Below are 19499 nucleotides of genomic sequence, written 5' to 3'. Positions count from 1 at the left end.
ACCCCCGCCCCTCGGGAAGCGCCGCTCCGCGCCGCCCGCAGCCGCTGCTCTGCCGCCGTCAAGCGGCGTCGCTCCTCCCTTCGCGCCCAGGCGTGGCGGGCCGGGCGCGCCGGGCTCGGTCGGGGCTGCGCCGCGGGTCGGGCAGCGCGGCGGAGGCCTGGCCGCCGTGAGGGGAGAAGCGCTCGGGGACCTCGGAGGGGCGGAGGAGGAGAAGGAGGCGGCGGCGGCGGCGCCGGGCGGGCCCATGTCGGCACCGGGCACAGGTACCGCGGGCACCGACGGGACGGGAGGGCGGTGCCGGGGTGTGTGTGAGGAAGGGGTCTCGGGGACGACGGGAGGAGGGCACAGGGGCCTGGCAGGGGCAAGGGGAGGGGGGTTCCGGAGGCAGAGGGGCCGTGGGGCTCGGATAGGGAAGGCTCGGGTGGCAGTGCCTGAGAGCTCGGGGAGAGGGAGGCCGGAGAGAACAGGAAGCTGCTGTTCCCGAGCTGCGGGTCCCATCCGGGAAAGGGCCCGGGCTGCGGGAGAGCTGCGAGCGGGGATTGGGGTGGTAGCGAAGGAGTCTTTTTGTATTTAGTGCCTTGTCTATAGGCCTCTGTTTCGCGGTGGAAAGCGCGTTCCTGCAAGTCTGGCAGCAAAACATTCTCCCCGAAAGGTGTAGAAGCGAAAGTAAAAGTGCCCGGCTGTTCGGCAGGCCTGCCAGAAGATGTGTCAGTGGCCTGAAGTTGTGTTTGGGGAGGTTTAGGTGGGATATCAGGAGAAGGCTCCTCACCTAGAGGGTGGTTGGGCATTGGAACAGGCTCCCCAGGGAAGTGGTCACAGCACCAAATCTGTCTGAACCTAAGAAGCGTTTGAACAATGCCCTCAGGTACATGCATCTCAGGACTCTTGGGAAGCCCTGTAGAGTGCCAGTAGTTGGACTTTGATGATCCTTGTGGGTTCTTTCCAAGTCAGGATACTCTGTGATGCTGTGAACCTTCTGTGCCACTGTGTGGGGGATTTCTCTCTCTCTGCATTACGTTTTTTTTTTCTGTGTGCTGTGTCTCATCTTCCATAACCTGTAAGTTTATTTTCTTCTCATTCACCTGGGTAGTTTTCTTATGCACCTTACCTTGCATTAAGAGAACTTTAACTGCATTTCAGTTCTTGAAACTTGGAACCTTCTAATGGTATGATAACTAGTGATGGAGGAATTTGTTGCTCTTTGAGATTCTTCAGCCAGTCAGAGGTGGGACATCTTGCCTACATTCCTTATCTCCCATATCTCTTTTGTAATAGATTAGTTGCAGAAAAGACTGTTTATGTAATCCATTTAACTTCTAGTGAAAAATCTCATTGTACTTAGTTTAATAGAACTATATTTCCTTCCCTCGTACTTGTGTTTGCAGGGATGGGGATTCGGGATCATGTCACTGCAGGTTTTGAGAGTAGACTGTTGTTATTGACTTGAGAGGATTGCTTTGAGGGCCAAATGTTGATGTTTATTCTTTTATTCTGAATTGTGAGTAGATTCAAAGTAGAATACCGTGTATTACTCTCTGCTTTCCTCAAGAGTAAGTACAGAGATGGTTTTTCTTAAATGTTAATTCTGTATTTCAAGACTATTAAGTTTCTGAGCTCAGAGTATCATGAACCCAGTACCATTCTTTCAAATTCCAAGACTATTGGGGTTTTTTTTTAAAAAATAGAAACTTAAGTACAATAAAAATTGACTTAACTGCAAATGAGTCAATGTATGTCAAATATTGAAAAATTAGGTGAAGTAGTTCCCTCTAAAAACACATTATCTGTATGTGCTGAAACTGAGGAGTGTTAAATCATGTGTCACTACAGAAATGGGCTGCTGAGAGTCCAAAGGCATAGGGAGGTTTGTCTTCTCTCTGTTTTCTCTGTCCTTCATAATTTTCCGGTGTGAGTGCTGATGGAGTTGGCTTATGGAGTTCATGTCATTATTATGCCTTTTCATCAGTACATTCATGTAAATGTGAGATATTAAATAGAAAAAAGTTTCTCTCAATGTTTCCATGCCATCTTCAGCCTGGTTTCCTATGGAAATGAGGCCCAGGTGAGCCAGCTGTTTCCATTTTTCCTGCTTCCCACAGCTTTTGGGAAAGTTGCTTGTGGGACAGCTCTACTCTGCCGGTCATGGGGGCTCTGCGCCGGCTGGGAGCTCAGCCTGGATCTGCGCCGCATCAGCCCGGGTGGAGCTCCGCGCCAGATCAGCCCGGGTGTAGCTTGGAGGCAGCGGCCACACCGCCTCCTCCTGCCCTGGGGCATTTGGTGTCGCCACAAACGAGCTGGCAAAGCCATCGGAAAGGTTTGGGAGATAAGAAGCTGTACACGTAGAAGGTAGTGAGAAGTATTGCAACATAACTGTTCTGGGATACAGAACAGAAACCTACTGTAAACGAGATTTTTTGGGGTTTTTTGGACTCCAGTGTTCACTGGGAAAAAGTGGATAATACTGCCCTTGTGGTCAAAACCATAATGTGACCAATTATACTCCATCCGTTTTCTTTTTATCCTGTCTTCTCTGGTTTGCCTTTATACAAGCAAACATCAGATGCATTTTTAAAACAGAATTCAGAGTTCCTAAATTTAGCAAGAGCTCAAGTACCATAATGATTGTGGTAAATGACCTTGTTGTTAAAAGTTACATATCTAGCTGGATATTTTGTTCAGAGTATTGGAATTGTGACATATGGTTCCATCATTTCTTTAAACATAGGCAACCCCTTCCCTCTTCGGTTAAGTACTGATTTCATAATAATACTGTTTTAAGATCAGTGTTTTTGGAACTCAGTGGTTCTGAATAGTTTTGAGATATTGAGATCTGAAATTTTATGGTTGTAGACATGCATTTGGGAGCCAAATGTGCTACTGCTTGTTTAAGCAATGCTGATTTGATTTCCATAAATCAGTATCAGTCTCTGTTGGTGCTGTTGCCAGTTGCTGCCAGAAGCCAAGTCATGAATAGGTTCCCCACTGGTAAGTTGTCACTGCCCAGATATGAATACTGATACTGTAAATTTTTGCAGACCATTTTTTCTTCAGAAGCCCTGGACTAGCACCTTAAATATTGTAATACAGGGTTTCATCTGAGTGGGATAGATAGTATATGAATCTATCATTTTATTGTTTGGGAGATGGCAGAGGGAATGTACAATGTTTATTAAGAAACGTATCTTCTTTATTGTGAAGTCTTATTTATAAACATACTCCAAAATAGTTAATACTAGAAGCATTCTAGTAGATTGGCATGCAAGTGTCTCATTATCCACTCTAAACAGATGCAGGGAATTGGTGAATCGAGGCTGTTTTCATCATCCAGAGTAAAATGTTAGAAAGGTGGGGTGGCCATTGGGAATGAAACTGGTGTTACTAATAAAATGATGTCTGCAGAAGGCATCACATGCAGTGGTGTCATATCGGTCCCACTTTTACATGCATTTAACTTGAAACATGTGAATATGTGAAAATTATTTTTAGTTTTAAGAAATTAATTTAGCCTGAAGTAAAAGCCTAGGTGGTTCTAATTGCCTCATGGTCCTGCCTGGCCCACCTGACCCTGACATGAGTCAGCAGAATGCCCTTGCATTCTAGGCTGTAGGACCAGGAGTTAACCGTAAGGCTGAAGGGGGTGAGTCTCCCCTCTCTGCTCAGTACTTACCACATCCAGGTGTGGGTTCTGTGTTCCCAATAAAAGCATTGACACACTGTTGGAAGATCACCAAGAGCACAGGGAGGACATGATATCTGAAGAGAAACAGAGAGAATGGGGTTCTTGATCTGTAAGAAGAGAGGAGAAAATCTTATTACTGTTTTAATAAACCTAATGGGAGAGCATAGTGAAGATGAAGCTGGCCTCTCCTCAAAGCTGTGCAGGGATAGGATGAAAAGAAACAAACACAGTACGGGGCATGGCAATTTCCAGGTTGGTGTTTGGGAAAGCTTTTTCTCAGTGTCCCCAGAGAGGACCATTGCTTCTCTCTTCCTGTAGATACTAAAGCCTTAGCCACGCCTCTGATCTGCTTGGATCTCCTTGGAGCACTGGCTGAACTAGGTGCTCGTCACAGTTTCATCCTAATCAAAACTGTCCAGTGATTTTACCCTTTTGTGTTCAGTATGTGTTACCTTTTGTGTCCTTAGCCAAATGAAACCAAAGCTTAGAGGGCTGGAAAACCCAAAGAGGCTAAAGCTCTTACAAAAGTGTTGGTTGAATAAAAGGAGAGAGAAATTGTAGCCTTTGATAATTCTTGATAATTGTAGCCTTTCTGATACTATTTCTGTTTGCTCTGCTGGCAGGGAGGTTTGTGCGTACAGCTTAGTCAGCACTGCTCACTCTTCAGCTGCTACTTGTGCTGAGACGCTGGAGAAATCTGGGGAGGGGTGAGAAAAGAAGGAAGCTAGTTGATGCCTTTTCACAATGAGGATAATCAAGCATTGGAGCAGGTTGGCCAGAGGGGTTATGCAGTTTCTTTCCTTGAAACTGGAAGTCTTGTTTGAACTCATTACTGACCCTGCTTTGAGCAGGAGGTTGAATTACTTGAGGTCACGTCTAACCTGCATTATCCTACAATCCTAAGTAGTGGTAGTGGAAGGGAGTATTCTTAGGAGATGTGTAGAAAGGTCAATGAGGTGCAGATGCATGATGATGTATCAAGCATACACTTATTTTTAAGTTTGGGGTACTTTGTTTTCATCAGTCTTTAATTACTTGTTTTTTTCAGATGGACTTGTTTATGTTCAAGATCTTATATTCCTTGGGTTGTAACAAGGTACTTTTATTCACAGTTCATGATGAGGACAACTTTGCAGAACAACATGCTTATAAAATGATTAGTTTTTACCTGTCAGGTCCATTCCTTAGTTCAAGAAAACGTAAATCTTTATTCTGATGAGTCACACACTTGTGAGTTAAGTGAATATGGGTGGGCTGTGAAAAATGATGAAATATCAACAGCAATTGAAAAGTACTTGTTTTCCCGTGGTTCTGCAGGTTTGCCTGGGTAACACAATGCCAGCTGAGCGCAAAAAGCCAGCAAATATGGAAGAAAAAGAATCTCAGTTAAATAACAAAGAAAAAGAATTTGGTGAAAGGCGACCAGTGAGCACCAGGGAGAAGCCAAAAGAAGATGTGAAGGTTGGCATGAAGAGGGAGACCTTAAAAATTCCTGAAGATAAAAAGAAAAAAATGGAAGAGGATAAAAGAAAGAAGGAAGACAAGGAGCGGAAGAAGAAAGAAGAGGATAAAGTAAAGGCAGAAGAGGAGCAAAAGAAGAAGGAAGAAGAGGAAAAAAAGAAACTTGAAGAAGAGGAGAAAAAGAAACAAGAGGAGGAAGAGAAAAAGAAACAAGAAGAAGAAGCTGCTCAGCTGAAGTAAGTTATCTTTTAAAGGTTTAATTGTGTCAAATGCTGGAGTTATGTTATCAGGACTGTGATCAGAGTCATAAGAGATGAAGTGTTGGAGTTACTTTTAATAAGTTGCATGTAGTGTTATCAATTTTACGTGCCTGTCTGATTGTGCTTTATGACTTCTAAGAGGTTTTGAGTTTTCACTTGTAACTTCTGTTACATAGGTCTCTGTTACGGGGATTTGATAGTGTTCTGCATGCAATAACCACAGAGAGCACAGTTACGCTTGAGTAAATGTGATTTAACCCCAGCTGACATCAGCCCCACACAGCCACTCCCTCCCCTCAACAGGATGGGGAAGAGAATCAGAAGAGTAAAAGTGAGAAATCTAATGGGTTGACATAAAGGCACCTCAAGGGTAAAGCAGAAACTGTGCAGGCAAGCAAGCCTAAACAAGGAATTAATTCCCCGCTTCCCCACCAATCCACAGGACAGCAGGGCTCTATCAAATTTAACAGTGACTTGGGAAGACAAATGCCATCACTCCCATAATCCCTCCCCTTCCTTGTTCCCCCAGATTTACGTGTTGACCATGATGTCATATGGACTGGGATATCCCTTGAGTCAGTTGGGGTCAGCTGTCCTGGCTGTGTTCCCTCCCAGCTCCTTGTGCAGCCCCAGACTCCTTGGTGGGGTGGGGTGAGGAGCAGAAAAGGCCTTGACTATGTGTAAGCCCATCCCAGTGGTAGTAAAAACACTCCTGTGTTATCAGCACTGATTCCAGCACAAATCCAAAACACATACTCATACAGGATACTCCGAAGAAAATTAACTCTGTCCCAGCCAAAACCAGAAAAATAGAGAAGCAGAGATGCATTTAAAATCAAGTGCTATTGTTCAAAAATTAGGAATAGAGACTCTTAACAGGTCTGCAGACCATCCATAACAGGAACAAATCGATGTGAAAAATGTAATTTCTTTTAATCAGTCACAGACAACTGATACCTGGATGGCACTTTTCTTAGTGGTAGTACAGTGTGGAAGGTGGCATCTTTAGACCAGTAAAGCTGAGGTTCTGGCCATTCTGAGGTCTGAAATATTTCACTTTTAAGACTGAGGCAATCTCATTGCCAAGTTCTAGCTGGGGCAGATATATTTCACCTATTCCAAATTTTCTATGTAGTTTCAGTAGTCTGGCAATAAAAGATTTTCCTTAAATGTGTAATACAGTAACCTGTTGAAAGGCTGTTTCCTCTTCTGTCAGAACTTCATCTGTAGTAAATGGAGTTTCATGTTTATATTTTCGAAGTCTGTTTGGATTAATGTGTTCTGCATAGAAATATTTGAGAAATTTTGTTTTGTAAGAAGTAGTACTTGCCCTTTGCAACACAAAAATTAAACAGAGTTTCTGAAGCAGAGGCTTTAGCTTTCTAGGATTAGCTTAGTAGCTATTTAAGAAGACAGTAAGGTGAAATTGTGTTAGAACTGGTTTTCCAACTGTGACCTTTTTTCCTTTGAACTGATACCCTGAGATTAAGGTTCCATAACAAAAATTACTGATTTTTATGTTGCATAGGGAGAAAGAGGAAGCACATCAGCTCCATCAGGAGGCTTGGGAGCGCCATCAGGCAAGAAAAGAGCTCCGCAGCAAAAACCAGAACGCACCAGAGAGTCGTCCGGAGGAAAACTTCTTCAGCAGACTGGACTCCAGTCTGAAGAAGAACACAGCTTTTGTTAAGAAGCTAAAAACCATTACAGAGCAACAAAGGGACTCCTTGTCCCATGACTTTAATAGCTTGAATTTAAGCAAATACATTGCAGAAGCAGTGGCTTCCATTGTGGAGGCCAAACTGAAAATATCAGACGTGAACTGCGCTGTGCACTTGTGTTCCCTCTTTCACCAGCGATACGCTGATTTTGCTCCTTCATTACTTCAGGCTTGGAAAAAACATTTTGAAGCAAGGAAAGAAGAGAAGACTCCCAACATTACCAAGTTAAGAACTGATTTGCGTTTCATTGCAGAATTGACAATAGTTGGGATTTTCACTGACAAGGAAGGTTTGTCTTTAATCTATGAGCAGCTTAAAAATATTATTAACGCTGATCGAGAATCCCACACTCACGTTTCTGTGGTTATCAGCTTTTGTCGGCACTGTGGAGATGACATTGCTGGTTTGGTACCAAGGAAAGTAAAAACTGTTGCAGAGAAGTTTAACTTGAGCTTTCCTCCTAGTGAGATAATTAGCCCAGAGAAACAACAGCCCTTCCAGAATTTGTTGAAGGAATACTTTACATCTTTGACCAAACACCTGAAAAGGGACCACAGGGAGCTACAAAATATTGAAAGACAAAACAGGTGACAATTGAATGTTGCTTTTTGCTTATGAGTAAAAATTAGTTTATTTATGAAATGCCTAGATTTGTTGCAGTAGTTATGAACAAAATCTGTTAGGAGTGTGTAGAAGATAAGTGTGTTCTGCAGTGTTTCTAAAAAAAAGTTCTAAATTTGTTCTGAGTACTTGAAAAGCAGAGACAAAACAGACTCTGAATATCTTTTAAAGGAAAGGGTGGTTGACCTTTAGCTGTAATTCTCTTTACACTGTTTGGTGCTGTTTCCTTATCAGCATGCGAGCAATGCTGCTTTCCCAGCTGGTACTGTCCTTTTCCAGTTGGCACAATCTCATTTCTCCCTTTCCACCCACATGTATCTAACGAAGCATATGCCACAATTGCTTTGGCTTGTTTACTTTTTTTTAGTGTACCAGGATGAAGGAAAAAATAGGTTAAATTAAGAAGGTATCTATTACACTCCAAGGTGGACAAATAGGTATTAAATAAATGTATTAAAATGTTGGAGGACATAGAAAATTTGATAAAAGTGCTTCAAAATATTTTTATGTAGTACTAATATTGCAAGGTATGTTTATGCAGACTTTGATATTTGAATAATTTTATTTCTGCCATGTTCACATTGTTTAATAATTATTTGCTTTAGAGCATCCTGGATTCTCATTATTGGAGCCAGCCTAAACCCAACTGCTAGTCTTAAAACAGTCATTCCTAATTTCTTCTGGAAGCATTCCAGGCAGATAGAAATGAACACGTTACTGTGTCCTATACTGTGTATGGACATAGATTTCAGCTAAAAGTCTGGACATCTATCCAGAGCCAGATATATGCTTGGAATGCATTAAACTTTTATGTTTCCAAAGCAAGAATCCATTGTGCTGGTGGCTTTTGTGCTGCAGTCCTATCTGGTCTCAGCCAAGTGTCGAATTTCACAGGATCATAAACTGATTTTTGAGGTACTGTTATTTCTACTACTGTACTAGTTCAAAGTGCATTATTGACTTAGGTGTATTTTTTTCAAAGTGAATGAATATGAACCCTTATGCTTTCACCATTATTATTGGTTCTGGGCACATTGGTTCTGGCTGGCGTTTCAATGAGTGGGTATTATAAAGTCTGTATACAAAGTCTGTAAAGAAAATAGAGTGAAAAAAGTTTCTGAGAGGTATAAAATATGTTAAGAAACCGAGAAACAGAAAGAATGTAAATTATCTGGGAGAGAGAAAACTATAATATTTACTTGTACAACTGGACAAGAATGACTGAACAGAGCCTGAGCAGCCTGGTCTGACCTCATCACCGAGCCTGCTTTGAATAAATAAGATGAGGGACCTCTTTGAACACCTTGTCTGAATTATCCCTGTGAACTTGGTTGCAAAGCTTTGTTTTGGGGAAGAAATGTGGAGAGCTGTCATTTATCACTGGATTAAGAGAACTCTGTTATTTCTCTCTCTGAACTTCAAGGTGTTCATTCCTCAATTTTTTCTAAGGAGTTAAAATAAGTTTTGTTAAATAAGATATCAAAAAACTTTCCTGCCAGATTTTATTTGTTTACAACATCTGTAACAGATTTGTGGCATTTCCTTGCTATGGAAATGCAAGGCATGAGGAGAGTATTTGAATATTTTTTGTGGGTGGTAGTTTTTTTGAGGTGTTTTTGTTTGATTGGGTTGGTTTCAGTTTTTTTTAGAAAAAACCCCAGTAACCTATTGGCTAAAGCAGTTCTCCGTGTATTAAAAATTGATCCATTTTGCTCTAGTTTTTATTCACAGTGTTATTCCACAATCAATGAAGTGAATAAGGAGTGAACTGTTCCCTTTTGTGCATGAAATGCATCACATGTTTAGGTTATGATGTTTTGTCAGGTAAATAACCCATAAATGTATCTCTGTGAGGAGAATGTGAAATAATTTAAACTGTACAATTTGGTTGAATTAATTTAAAATTACTGTGCCAAATTAACAGTACTTTAGTGCTGTGTTACCTGTGGAATCATTTACATAAAATTAAAGCAGACTCAAGTGTTGCTGGTTAAGTGGGTAGTTAGGGAAAGTACCTTGAGTTACACTTTGACTTTAATATAGACATAACAGAGAACCTGGTGATCATTTGGTTACACAGCTGAGGGCACAACAAAACTTGTCAGGCTGTCATTGGAAGGAAACACCTTGATTACCAAATTCTGGAGAGAGTTTTCAGAAATAAGTGTAAGCTATGGAAGAAACTTTTTTTGTCTAAATTAAGGATGTTTTTAAGATGTGTTGAACTTGCCCTGTGCTTTGAAGAGACATATAGTAAGACAAGTACAGTGTGCTGTACTTGTAATTGTACTCAGAGGTGAACCATGCTTTTTAAAGTTTGTTTCATTTGCTTTAGCTTCTTTGAATTCATTAACACTTGTCTTCTTGGAACTGAAATTGAGAACTGAAAGCCTTGTACTGTTTTTACAGCACTGCTTTTTTTTTTTTTTTTTTTTTTTTTTTTTTTAAGAATAGCACAGTTTCAAAGCTGCTGGTTTAAAATATGTATGCAATGGACAGCAGTCTTCATGGAAAAGCTATGAATTGACACTTAACGTGTTTCCTGAATCCAAACTGAACTATTGCACTTCACAAATTGTCAGTGGTTATTTAATTTGTTAATTTTTCTTTGCTCTACTTTGCAGGAACAAGCAATATATGTTAAATAATTGGTTTTTGTCAGAGAAATAGTACTTTTGCCAGCATTAATGCTTCTTGCTCTCTAGCCAGACACCTGTGTCCACTTCTAGTTCTAAGCAGAGTAGGGAATTTGGCTGCTCACCCTGTGAATGTGTACAAAGAAGACTTGTTTTGCAATTAACCTGGAACAAGAAGAGTGATATCCCTCAACTTACGTTGCCTTTAATATTTCAGAATACTTATGCCACAAAATGCTTGTGTCTTTTGGCAAGACTGTGAGTGTTTGCCTATTGCATAATAAAAATGGTAATGGAATCCTACAGATGATAATTTAATGATACAACCTGCTTTGGGAATTGTGGCATTTGCACCTTCTTTCAGACTTCTGATGCTTTCATCTCAATTCTGGGTGCATGGTCAGTGGTTCCAGCACTTAAAAGCACTGATTAGCTGACAACAGATTTCAATTTTAAAAATGATTATTTGAAACAAGTATGAATAGTTTTGTAAAAGAAAATAAAGAGCAGATGAAGAAACAAATGTAACTGCTCATAATTTGGACTGATAGCCTTGAAATAACTAGGTCTGTTGGGAAAGTTGGTGGCCTGCTTGCAAATTTTTTGGCCCTCCTGGTGATAATAGCTCATGTATAATCATTTAAACAACACGGAAGTGGATTCTTACAGGTGGAAAGCAACTTTTATCTAGCTTGTTCATAAAGTTGAGTGTTTTATTTTACTATGTAAGTATTTTTAGGACTATTGCAGCCTAATCATGGCAAAGAGTAAATGAGCCTTTCTCTTTGGAGATGGAAGCTGGAGCTTCTGTGACTGTACTGTCCTCAGTGGGATCAAAGTTGGAAATTCAGAGCGGTTTGGAAAAATAGTGTCACTTAGATGTTTGCTATTGCAGTCTAAATGAGAATTGTTACAGTTCTCTCAGAGAGGGCAGGTTAGCTTTGCCCAGAGAAACTCCTAATGGTTTGGCATAGCTCAAATATATTTTAAAGAAAAAGGTGGTCTTACTGTAAGTTTGGTTTTTGTAGACGCATTCTCCACTCCAAAGGAGAGCTGAGTGAAGATCGACACAAGCAATATGAGGAATTTGCAATGTCTTATCAGAAGCTGTTGGCAAATTCTCAGTCTCTGGCTGATCTTTTGGATGAGAACATGCCTGACCTTCCCCAAGAGAAACCAACCCCTGAGGGTAAGCCAGATTCTAAAGCAGGTCAACAGAACCCTGAGCTTGGCTTGAATGTGGTGGAAAAACTAACCAAACCCTGTTACCAATGTATTCTTTCTGCTGGTTTCATTTCATTTAGGCTTTCCCTCTGAAGGATATCAGCTAATGAGTAATACTTTTATGTTTTTAATTAAAGTAATTATGCCTAATATTATGCCTAATATGTAACCATTCATATTCATATTCATATAATTCATATAATATGTAACCATGTTATATATTCTGTGTAGTTTTGGAAACCTAAGTAATATCTCTTTAGGTTTTTTCTGGAGATAGAGTAATAAATGGAAAATTAAAAAAAAATTTAACATGATCCTTTTCTTTAATATTATGCCGTTTTTAGTGTTTAAAAATTGTCAGAATTTTAAAAGCTGATACTGTTAAAAAATACATTTGAAATCTATTTTGGGTCATGATGTTATGAGCAGGAACATACTGTTAAGCCAGGTAAGCCACTAAGTGTGGCTGTCTTGCCTCCTTAGCAAAGTGCAGCATTCAGTGCCTTTAAATCTAAACTTTAAGATTAGTTGAGATGTTGAAATCATGAGTATCTTTTGCCTTAAATTATCTTGAACTTAAAAAGGTGGTGTTTCTTGAATGCCTCTAAATATTAAGTTGTTCTTTTTAAAATTTATTCCTAAAACCCAGTGGGGTACAGTTCATCATACTTGAAGTGATTACTTTTAATGTTAATGTTATTAAAATCTGTTGTAACTTTATAATACCACATATTGTGCGCCTTCGTTTTTCTTGATTTTACTTCCTCTGATTCTGTCTGTATTTTCAATCAAAATGAAATTTACGATTTTAGGATAATTTCATGATGTGTCTAATACTAATATTGAATTGTTAAAAACACTTTTAAAGTATGTGTTGAAATATTTCGTGAAAACAGAGTTAGTAATAAATAGTTTAATGCTTTCCTAAAAGGACTCTTAATCTCTAAGGTGCCTCCCCATAGAAGATTATAAATTTGTGTAAGTAACTTTCTTACGATTTCACTGTTTTGGCAGAACATGGACCTGGTATTGATATTTTCACACCAGGAAAGCCTGGAGAATATGACCTGGAGGGGGGTATCTGGGAAGATGAAGATGCTAGAAACTTCTATGAGAATCTCATTGACTTGAAGGCTTTTGTGCCAGCAATTTTGTTTAAAGATAATGAAAAATATTCCCAGAACAAGGATTCCAGCAAAGATGAATCCAGAGGTAGGATGCTTAGATGACTGTTTTCTTCAACATATCTTGTCCAACAGATAAAAAAAATTGATGGAAGTAATGAGTCTGTGATGAAATAATTTGTTGCAATCAGGACAGTGCACCAGCTTGGATAAATTTTTAGGGATTAAACTAGGGGTAGGGATTATATCTGGTTATTAAGGAAGAAAAAAATTAAATGCATTTTAATATTGTTAGAATTGTAAATTTCAAGTAATTGGAGGCTAACCAGTGTGAATAAATACCAACTTTCCTCTGAGAAATGGGAAGAGTTTTCCCTTTTTTGCAGATGTTGGTGTTAGGGGTTTTTTTTCACTGTTATTTTCTTATTAAATTATTAATGGTAGGTGACTTTGTCAGCTTAAAATTTCACTAGATTAAAAGGCCTGGGTGGTTCCTCACTTCTGACACAGCTCTCAGTTCACAACCAGGCATGTGCAGACTTCAGGTACAGTGGGATAAAAAGTCACCATCCCTGGCTCAAAGTGTAACAGAAGATGCATGTTTGGAGAATTCTGACATTTCCTTGTAAGGATTTTTGGATATTGGAGCAGCTTGCCCAGAGAGACTGGAATCTCTATCTTACTATTTTAAAATAACTAGAAAAATACCTGAGAAATCTGGTGTAAGTGGTATTCATCCATTTTGACCAAAAGTTTGAACTGGAGATAGCACTAAAGTCCATTCCAGACTAATTTTGTCTGTGATTCTAAACATGTTACTTGTTTGTGAGTCTATATTTCCATATGATGTGCACTGTTCAGAAGTTGTCACACTCAGCTTTGAAAAATTTTAGAATTTTAATAAGGTTATCTGCCTTGAAACTCATTTTTTTTAAATGAAGCATAGACTGCAAATGCAATTGAAAGGAGGTCTGAAAAAACAGTAGAATTCTGTACATAGTAATCTCTTGGAAAAATGCTCAGTGTTGAACCAGTGCTGTGGTCCAAGAAAAATATTAGCTATTCTTTTCTGAATCCTTATCAGATTGAGATATCACGTTCAAGGAAACTAATAATCTTTATTTCTGCATTTTCCTTTTTTTTCTACATCTGTGTAAAAGGTTTTCCATTAAGACATTAAAGCGATGTAGGTTTAGCAGCATTAGTCTTCCTGTATTCCAATAAAGACAGTGTATGTTTAACAATTTCATGGTATTTATTTGATGTTTCTACTTAACTTGTAAATAGATTCAAAAGATGCCAAAGATAATAAGGAAGCAGCTGGGAATGAGGATCTGGAATTGGAGCTGGAGAACCTGGATATTAATGATGATGCACTGGAGTTGGACTGTGGAGATGAGGCAGAAGATCTTACAAAGAAGCTTCTTGATGAGCAAGGTAAAAATAATTGATTTAAGAATTCTTTTTCTTCCTGATTTGTTTTTTTTAACTCGATTGTTTTAGTTTGTGGATTTGTAGAGTTCATTCAGGGGAATTTATTTATTTGTTTGTTTATTTATGAAACTAGTAGCTAGAAACTGCTAGGACTCTGATAAATGTTTTTGTAATAAGTCATTCAGATAGAAGTGAAAATTATTTTACAGATGTTTATCCAGTGAAAATTACCAATTCTTTCACACAGCTTTTAAAAGTAGGCAAATATAAAGGCAGTTGCCTGAAAAGTTACTACAAAGAGGAATACTTAACTAAACATTGCAAATGCGCTGTTTGGGGAATGTGTTCATAAATGATTGTATTTCATAGCTTAAAGATGTCTGCTGTTTATTTATTTCCCTCTGTTAGAACAAGAAGATGAAGAAGCCAGTACTGGATCTCATTTAAAACTCATAGTAGATGCTTTTCTTCAGCAGCTTCCAAATTGTGTCAACAGAGACCTCATAGACAAGGTACGGTCATAGTTTCAGGTTTTTGCACTCTTAAAAACCATAATGCTAGATCAAATAGATAGGAAATAAAGATTTCAAGCTTTGGAGTCTGACAGTAGCTGAATTAATTTTGTAATCAGTCAGTATTCCTCTCAGTGGATGTGTTTTCTAACTATGCCAGTTCTAGCCAAAACTGAAGATTTTTCTTTATGGTTATTTTTAAAGCAGTTGCATGTAATAGGAATAGCTCTGTAAAAGCCATGTTGAAATGCCAGGTTCTGTTGCTTTCTTGAAAACCCACTGTATTAAAGTGGAGTATTGCATTAACTTTCCTCTTTATAGGCAGCAATGGATTTTTGCATGAATATGAATACAAAAGCCAACAGAAGAAAACTGGTACGAGCACTTTTCATAGTTCCTAGACAAAGGTAAGAATGGAAGGGGACCAAGCTGGATCCACCCATTTATTATTTAATTTAGCATGTGCATGTATTTATAAAACCAGTGTATATTCCATTTGTTTATTCCTGATGTGCACTTTTGGAGTGCACAAAGGAATATTTAGAATCAATGATCCACACCATGATATTTTGTCAAAAATTAAGGATTTTAGTAAGGATTTTTTTTTTCCTGATATTCAGTGTTTACAGCATTTCTTTTCATACATACATCTCTTTTCATTACCTTTTTGTTTTAAACTATGAAAATAACAGCAAAACCTTCCTGATACCAAAAAAGGGAAGATTTATTTCATGCAGGACAACTTGTTTTTTGTGTTAGAGCCTGTGGACAGTTAGAGCATAGATTGGAAGGAGGATTTCTTGTGATATGTTAATTCTGATGCAGTACATGGCCATTTTAACAGCCTTGAGCCTTCTGCAACAGCCAATTCTAGGCCAGCCACTTTGAGCCTGGCTCCTTTTGTCTGTGTACATCTGCCTGTGTAAAGCTCTTGCTTTCTCCTTGTCTCTGTGTAAGCAGATTTCCTGCACTTACAGGAAGAGCCCTGCTTCCAAAAATGGTTTTAAATATTCAAATAAAAACATTGAATTGATTGGAGGAATCATTTATTTTGCTGATCTCTGTTAAACTTGAGCCTTTATTTCACTGAGGTGAAATTATGAAGAAGTTGCTTTACTTGCTTCACCTTGCCCTGTTTCTCACGATAAGCTGTTTCAATGCTGCATTTAATTTAAAGTGAACATGCTCATCTTGGAATTCTTGTTAAGAGTTTACACTGCTTTGATTCCATTACCTTTTAACACTGGGGGGAAAAACATAGCTTGAGTTTCTGTTTTGTCTCAACACATGTGTAGACTGGCTTTGAATTAACAGACTTTGGTCCTTTGTTTTCCTAAAGTTTAATCACTGCTTGTGCTGTGTTTTCAACCTTAATTTAAAGGTTAATTTAGCCTATTTCTACATCCCATTTATAATAAGCATCTGCTGTGCTAATAACCCTGTTCCCTTGCTGTGTGAAAACCAATGGTTTGTTTGCTGACTGAGGCATTAACCTGACTCCACGGTGAAACAGTGCACATAATCTTTCATTCTCCTGTGTATTCTTACCTCTAAAACTCACGGGTTTGGCCTCAGTGTTTGGAGACTTTGACAAAGGCCTGATTGTGCCTGACGTGAATTAATGACAGAGGAGGCTGACAACTGATGATCTTCTGTGTTAGATGGGAAAAGGTGCTCTTCAGCCCAAATGATGGTTGTAGATAACGTAACATTTCTGTTCATCAGCCTGCTGGTAATCATGAAATACATCAAAGCACAATGTGAGAAGAATTTCTTTTTCATAGCTTAGAGCATCTGCAGCAATGTTAATCAGCAGGAGCACTTAGACTTAACGTCTTCAGCTCTGCCATAATAGAGAACTTTCCATACAGTAATGTTTGTACCACTACCCTGTATTGTTTCCTGGTGCTGTAGGTTCCAGATTGCTGAAATTGATTATTAACTTTTGGAACCTCTTGGAAAATCCTTTTTTCTCTTTGCATAATCTGCTAAATTGTGCTAGGTGACAGTGATCTGGAGGAACTTGTAGATGCGCACAGCAAAAGGAGGTACTTTCATACAGGAACAGCATGATAAGGCTTGTAAATTCAGGAGTGTGATTTCATAGATGGCATGAAAGCAGAAGTTAAATTCCTGATATATTGCACTGTTAAAAAATGTCTCTGATCAGGCTGTACTGTGAACAGAATTAAGAAACTCCTAGAAGCACACATAGTTTCCTCATTGACGTCTGTTGTCTTTCCAGTGGTAATTCCATTGCCCTACAGATTTGTATTAAAAGTAATAATAATTTTAAAAATATTAACTTTTCTGATAGAACTCACCAGATCAGGATAGATGGTGGGGTTGCCTCAAGGAGCTGTTACTTTTGTGATGGTTCTGGTCTCCAGTAGCTGGAACTAACATTGAAATGAATGGCTCAGCTGATCCTCTCACTGCTGGTCTTTAGTTATAAATACAAATTTTTCCAATACTAAGAAGCATTAAAATTTGATACATAATTATTTTTAAATTCCTTTTCCTGCTATCTGCAGTGGCACCTACTTGACTAATGAATTCTTGAGTTATCTTGATTCTTTTAAGATCTTAAGTTGTGTTTATGTGTCTGCTTTGGTGACCCCGTCTCTGGGCCACTCAGCTGGAGAAACAGGATGTTGAAAGACCTGCTTGTTCTGAACACAAGCATTTGGAATGTAAATACCAGCTGAACTGCTCATAGATGCAGACAATTTGAAAGGAGAACCTATCCCAATATTTAAGTAAACTGTATTGCTGCAACTGGTAAAAGGGCAGTTCTGCTGTGTCTTCAAATCAACATTCATAATTCTTTCTGATACAGAAAATTCTATATATTCTGTAGCACACTGCTTGGAGGCTTTGTATAACTGTGCAGTAACGATGATTTTGCTCTGTGTATCCTTCACTGAGCTGTAATGATATGGTTTTACCTTCCATTATTGTCACATACTTGTTTTCACTAATCCAGGGATTTTTGCAATATCTCTCTGGGATACTGTGGGAGAAGAGTGTTTGTTGTGCTAATGTTTTTGAGGAGGGTGTTTTGTGGAAGCTTCAGAGGAGCAGTGTCCTTGAGGATGCAGATAAAGCAGTATGTTTTCCAAAAGCATTTAGTTTCCAGGCATATCAGTTAATGCTGTTTAGGTTTAGCTGCTTTATTTGCAGCCATAATGAGCTATTTCAATGATAGAATAAGTTTTATTTCTTTTCTTGAGATCACTTTCGGGAAATGTGCAGGCACAACAGTTGCATCAAGAAAGTGTAAAACTGGTTTTTTTGTTTGTGTGTAAAATGGACACTGTGAAATCAAAGTCATTATGTAGTGTTGCCAGGGAGCTTTCTTGCTACCACTAGGGTTGGATAGACTGGGACAAATCAAGATTCTTCAGGACAGAAAACTTAATTTGACAAAAAAGGCCATCTCTTCCTCAACTCACTGTAAATCAGTGTTAGAATACATCTTTGCCCTGCTCTGTTGAATACTGATGAATGGATCACATTTACATTTTCAGCTGTGATTTGAACCTCCAACCCGACAGAACAGAAGGCCTTTTAAAAGGATTTTTCAATGCCAGTATACGAGTGGCTTTCACATTTGCATTGGAGAATTGATTTAAAACTAAATATTAGCCTTTTAATCCAAGGCTGCAGACCGTGGTTTAACCCATACTGCTCAGAGCTTTAGGACTTTTCTGTGGTTCTTGCTGTCTAACTGAACTGTCTTCCTATACACAGAATTATTTAGGTTTACCAGAATACTGCAATTCTATAAATTATTTTCTTTTACTTTAATATGAGAAGTCTGAAAACTTTTCTTAGGCTTTAAATTCTAAACAATTCTAGAAAAATGTTAAGCAGGATATAGGGACTGTTGTGGTTTATGATATTTTTTGATGTTCCCATCTATGGTGATCTGTGAAGTTGCAAGTTTACCTGCAGTAAGAGATCTGTTGTTCATGTGGAGGTTTTTAGTGTTATTTTTGGTTGTTCTTAATTCAGAAGTTAGCTGCTTCTTAAGTGTTAAATAGTTGTGCGCATTTTAACTCAAAAGCTGCAAGCCTTCAGTGTTTTTACTGTGAGCTTTTTATCCTGAGACTTCTCTGTACCAAGGTCCTTTTTGTTCAAGTGTTACCAGTGTTTCAAGGGCCTGTTTCAGTTGAGGGTAAAATTGAGGGATGTGCTTGAGATCAAGGAGTTTTATGTCCTGATGAAGAAATAAAAGCCAAAAGTGCTTCCCTGGTAACATTCCAATTCCACATCATCCTTCTCTTCCCACTGAGCAGTGTGGGTGGCACTTAGTACCTGTTCAGGCCCTGTGAATACACTGCTTTTATCCATTATGATTATGCTTGTGAGGCAGGAGTTCTGGCTCCATTGTTTCAGTCTTTAAGCAGTCTTGTAGAATCACAGAAATTAGGAAATGTACAAAATGCCCCCTTCACTCTTCCTGGGCATAAAATTTTGGATGCATCCATTTTGGAGAGATTGTGATTAGGACTTTAAAAAGTTTTTCTGTAAGTTGGTTTATGATTGGTTTTGCTTGTTTGGGCTTTTTAAAATAAACTGACATTGAAATGGTAAAAAAAAGATATGTTCTTAGATATTACACTGACATGTTGCTCGTGGGCCTGAGACCCAGAGCTGACTAGATATCAGTCCATGGTATGTGATCTAAATGACAGTGGTCAGAGGAGGTGCTTTTTACTGTGGTGGTGAATATTCAGGGTGCTTAACATGGACTTCAGAGAGTGACTGACTCATCCCTGATGCCAGATCTTGCTTCATAATCAGAAGAGCGGGAAGAGATAA

General features: G+C 38.9%; 1 protein-coding gene across 5 annotated transcripts in view; it reads left to right on the top strand.

The window, feature by feature from the left end:
* The first annotated feature begins 103 nt into the window (after window positions 1-103).
* UPF2 (UPF2 regulator of nonsense mediated mRNA decay) overlaps window positions 104-19499 on the top strand; it is a 51793-nt gene continuing 32397 nt past the window's right edge. Inside the window, exons 1-9 of one of the 5 annotated variants that reach the window (XM_086886464.1) lie at window positions 390-1057; window positions 1141-1225; window positions 4997-5376; window positions 6929-7708; window positions 11407-11567; window positions 12617-12814; window positions 14014-14163; window positions 14569-14672; window positions 14994-15079. In XM_086886464.1, the coding sequence (XP_086742590.1) occupies window positions 1169-1225; window positions 4997-5376; window positions 6929-7708; window positions 11407-11567; window positions 12617-12814; window positions 14014-14163; window positions 14569-14672; window positions 14994-15079 (1916 nt within the window). In that variant the 5' untranslated portion in view covers window positions 390-1057; window positions 1141-1168. Of the gene's footprint in view, window positions 303-347; window positions 1058-1140; window positions 1226-4996; window positions 5377-6928; window positions 7709-11406; window positions 11568-12616; window positions 12815-14013; window positions 14164-14568; window positions 14673-14993; window positions 15080-19499 lie in introns of those variants that run through there. The other 4 variants (XM_086886465.1, XM_086886469.1, XM_086886466.1 and 1 more) reach the window with 4 other exon arrangements.

The sequence above is a fragment of the Cyanistes caeruleus genome, chromosome 4 (genome assembly GCF_971803275.1).
Source record: "Cyanistes caeruleus chromosome 4, bCyaCae1.hap1.1, whole genome shotgun sequence".
Classification (NCBI taxonomy): Eukaryota; Metazoa; Chordata; class Aves; order Passeriformes; family Paridae; genus Cyanistes; species Cyanistes caeruleus.
This window is presented reverse-complemented; position numbering and strand designations above follow the sequence as displayed.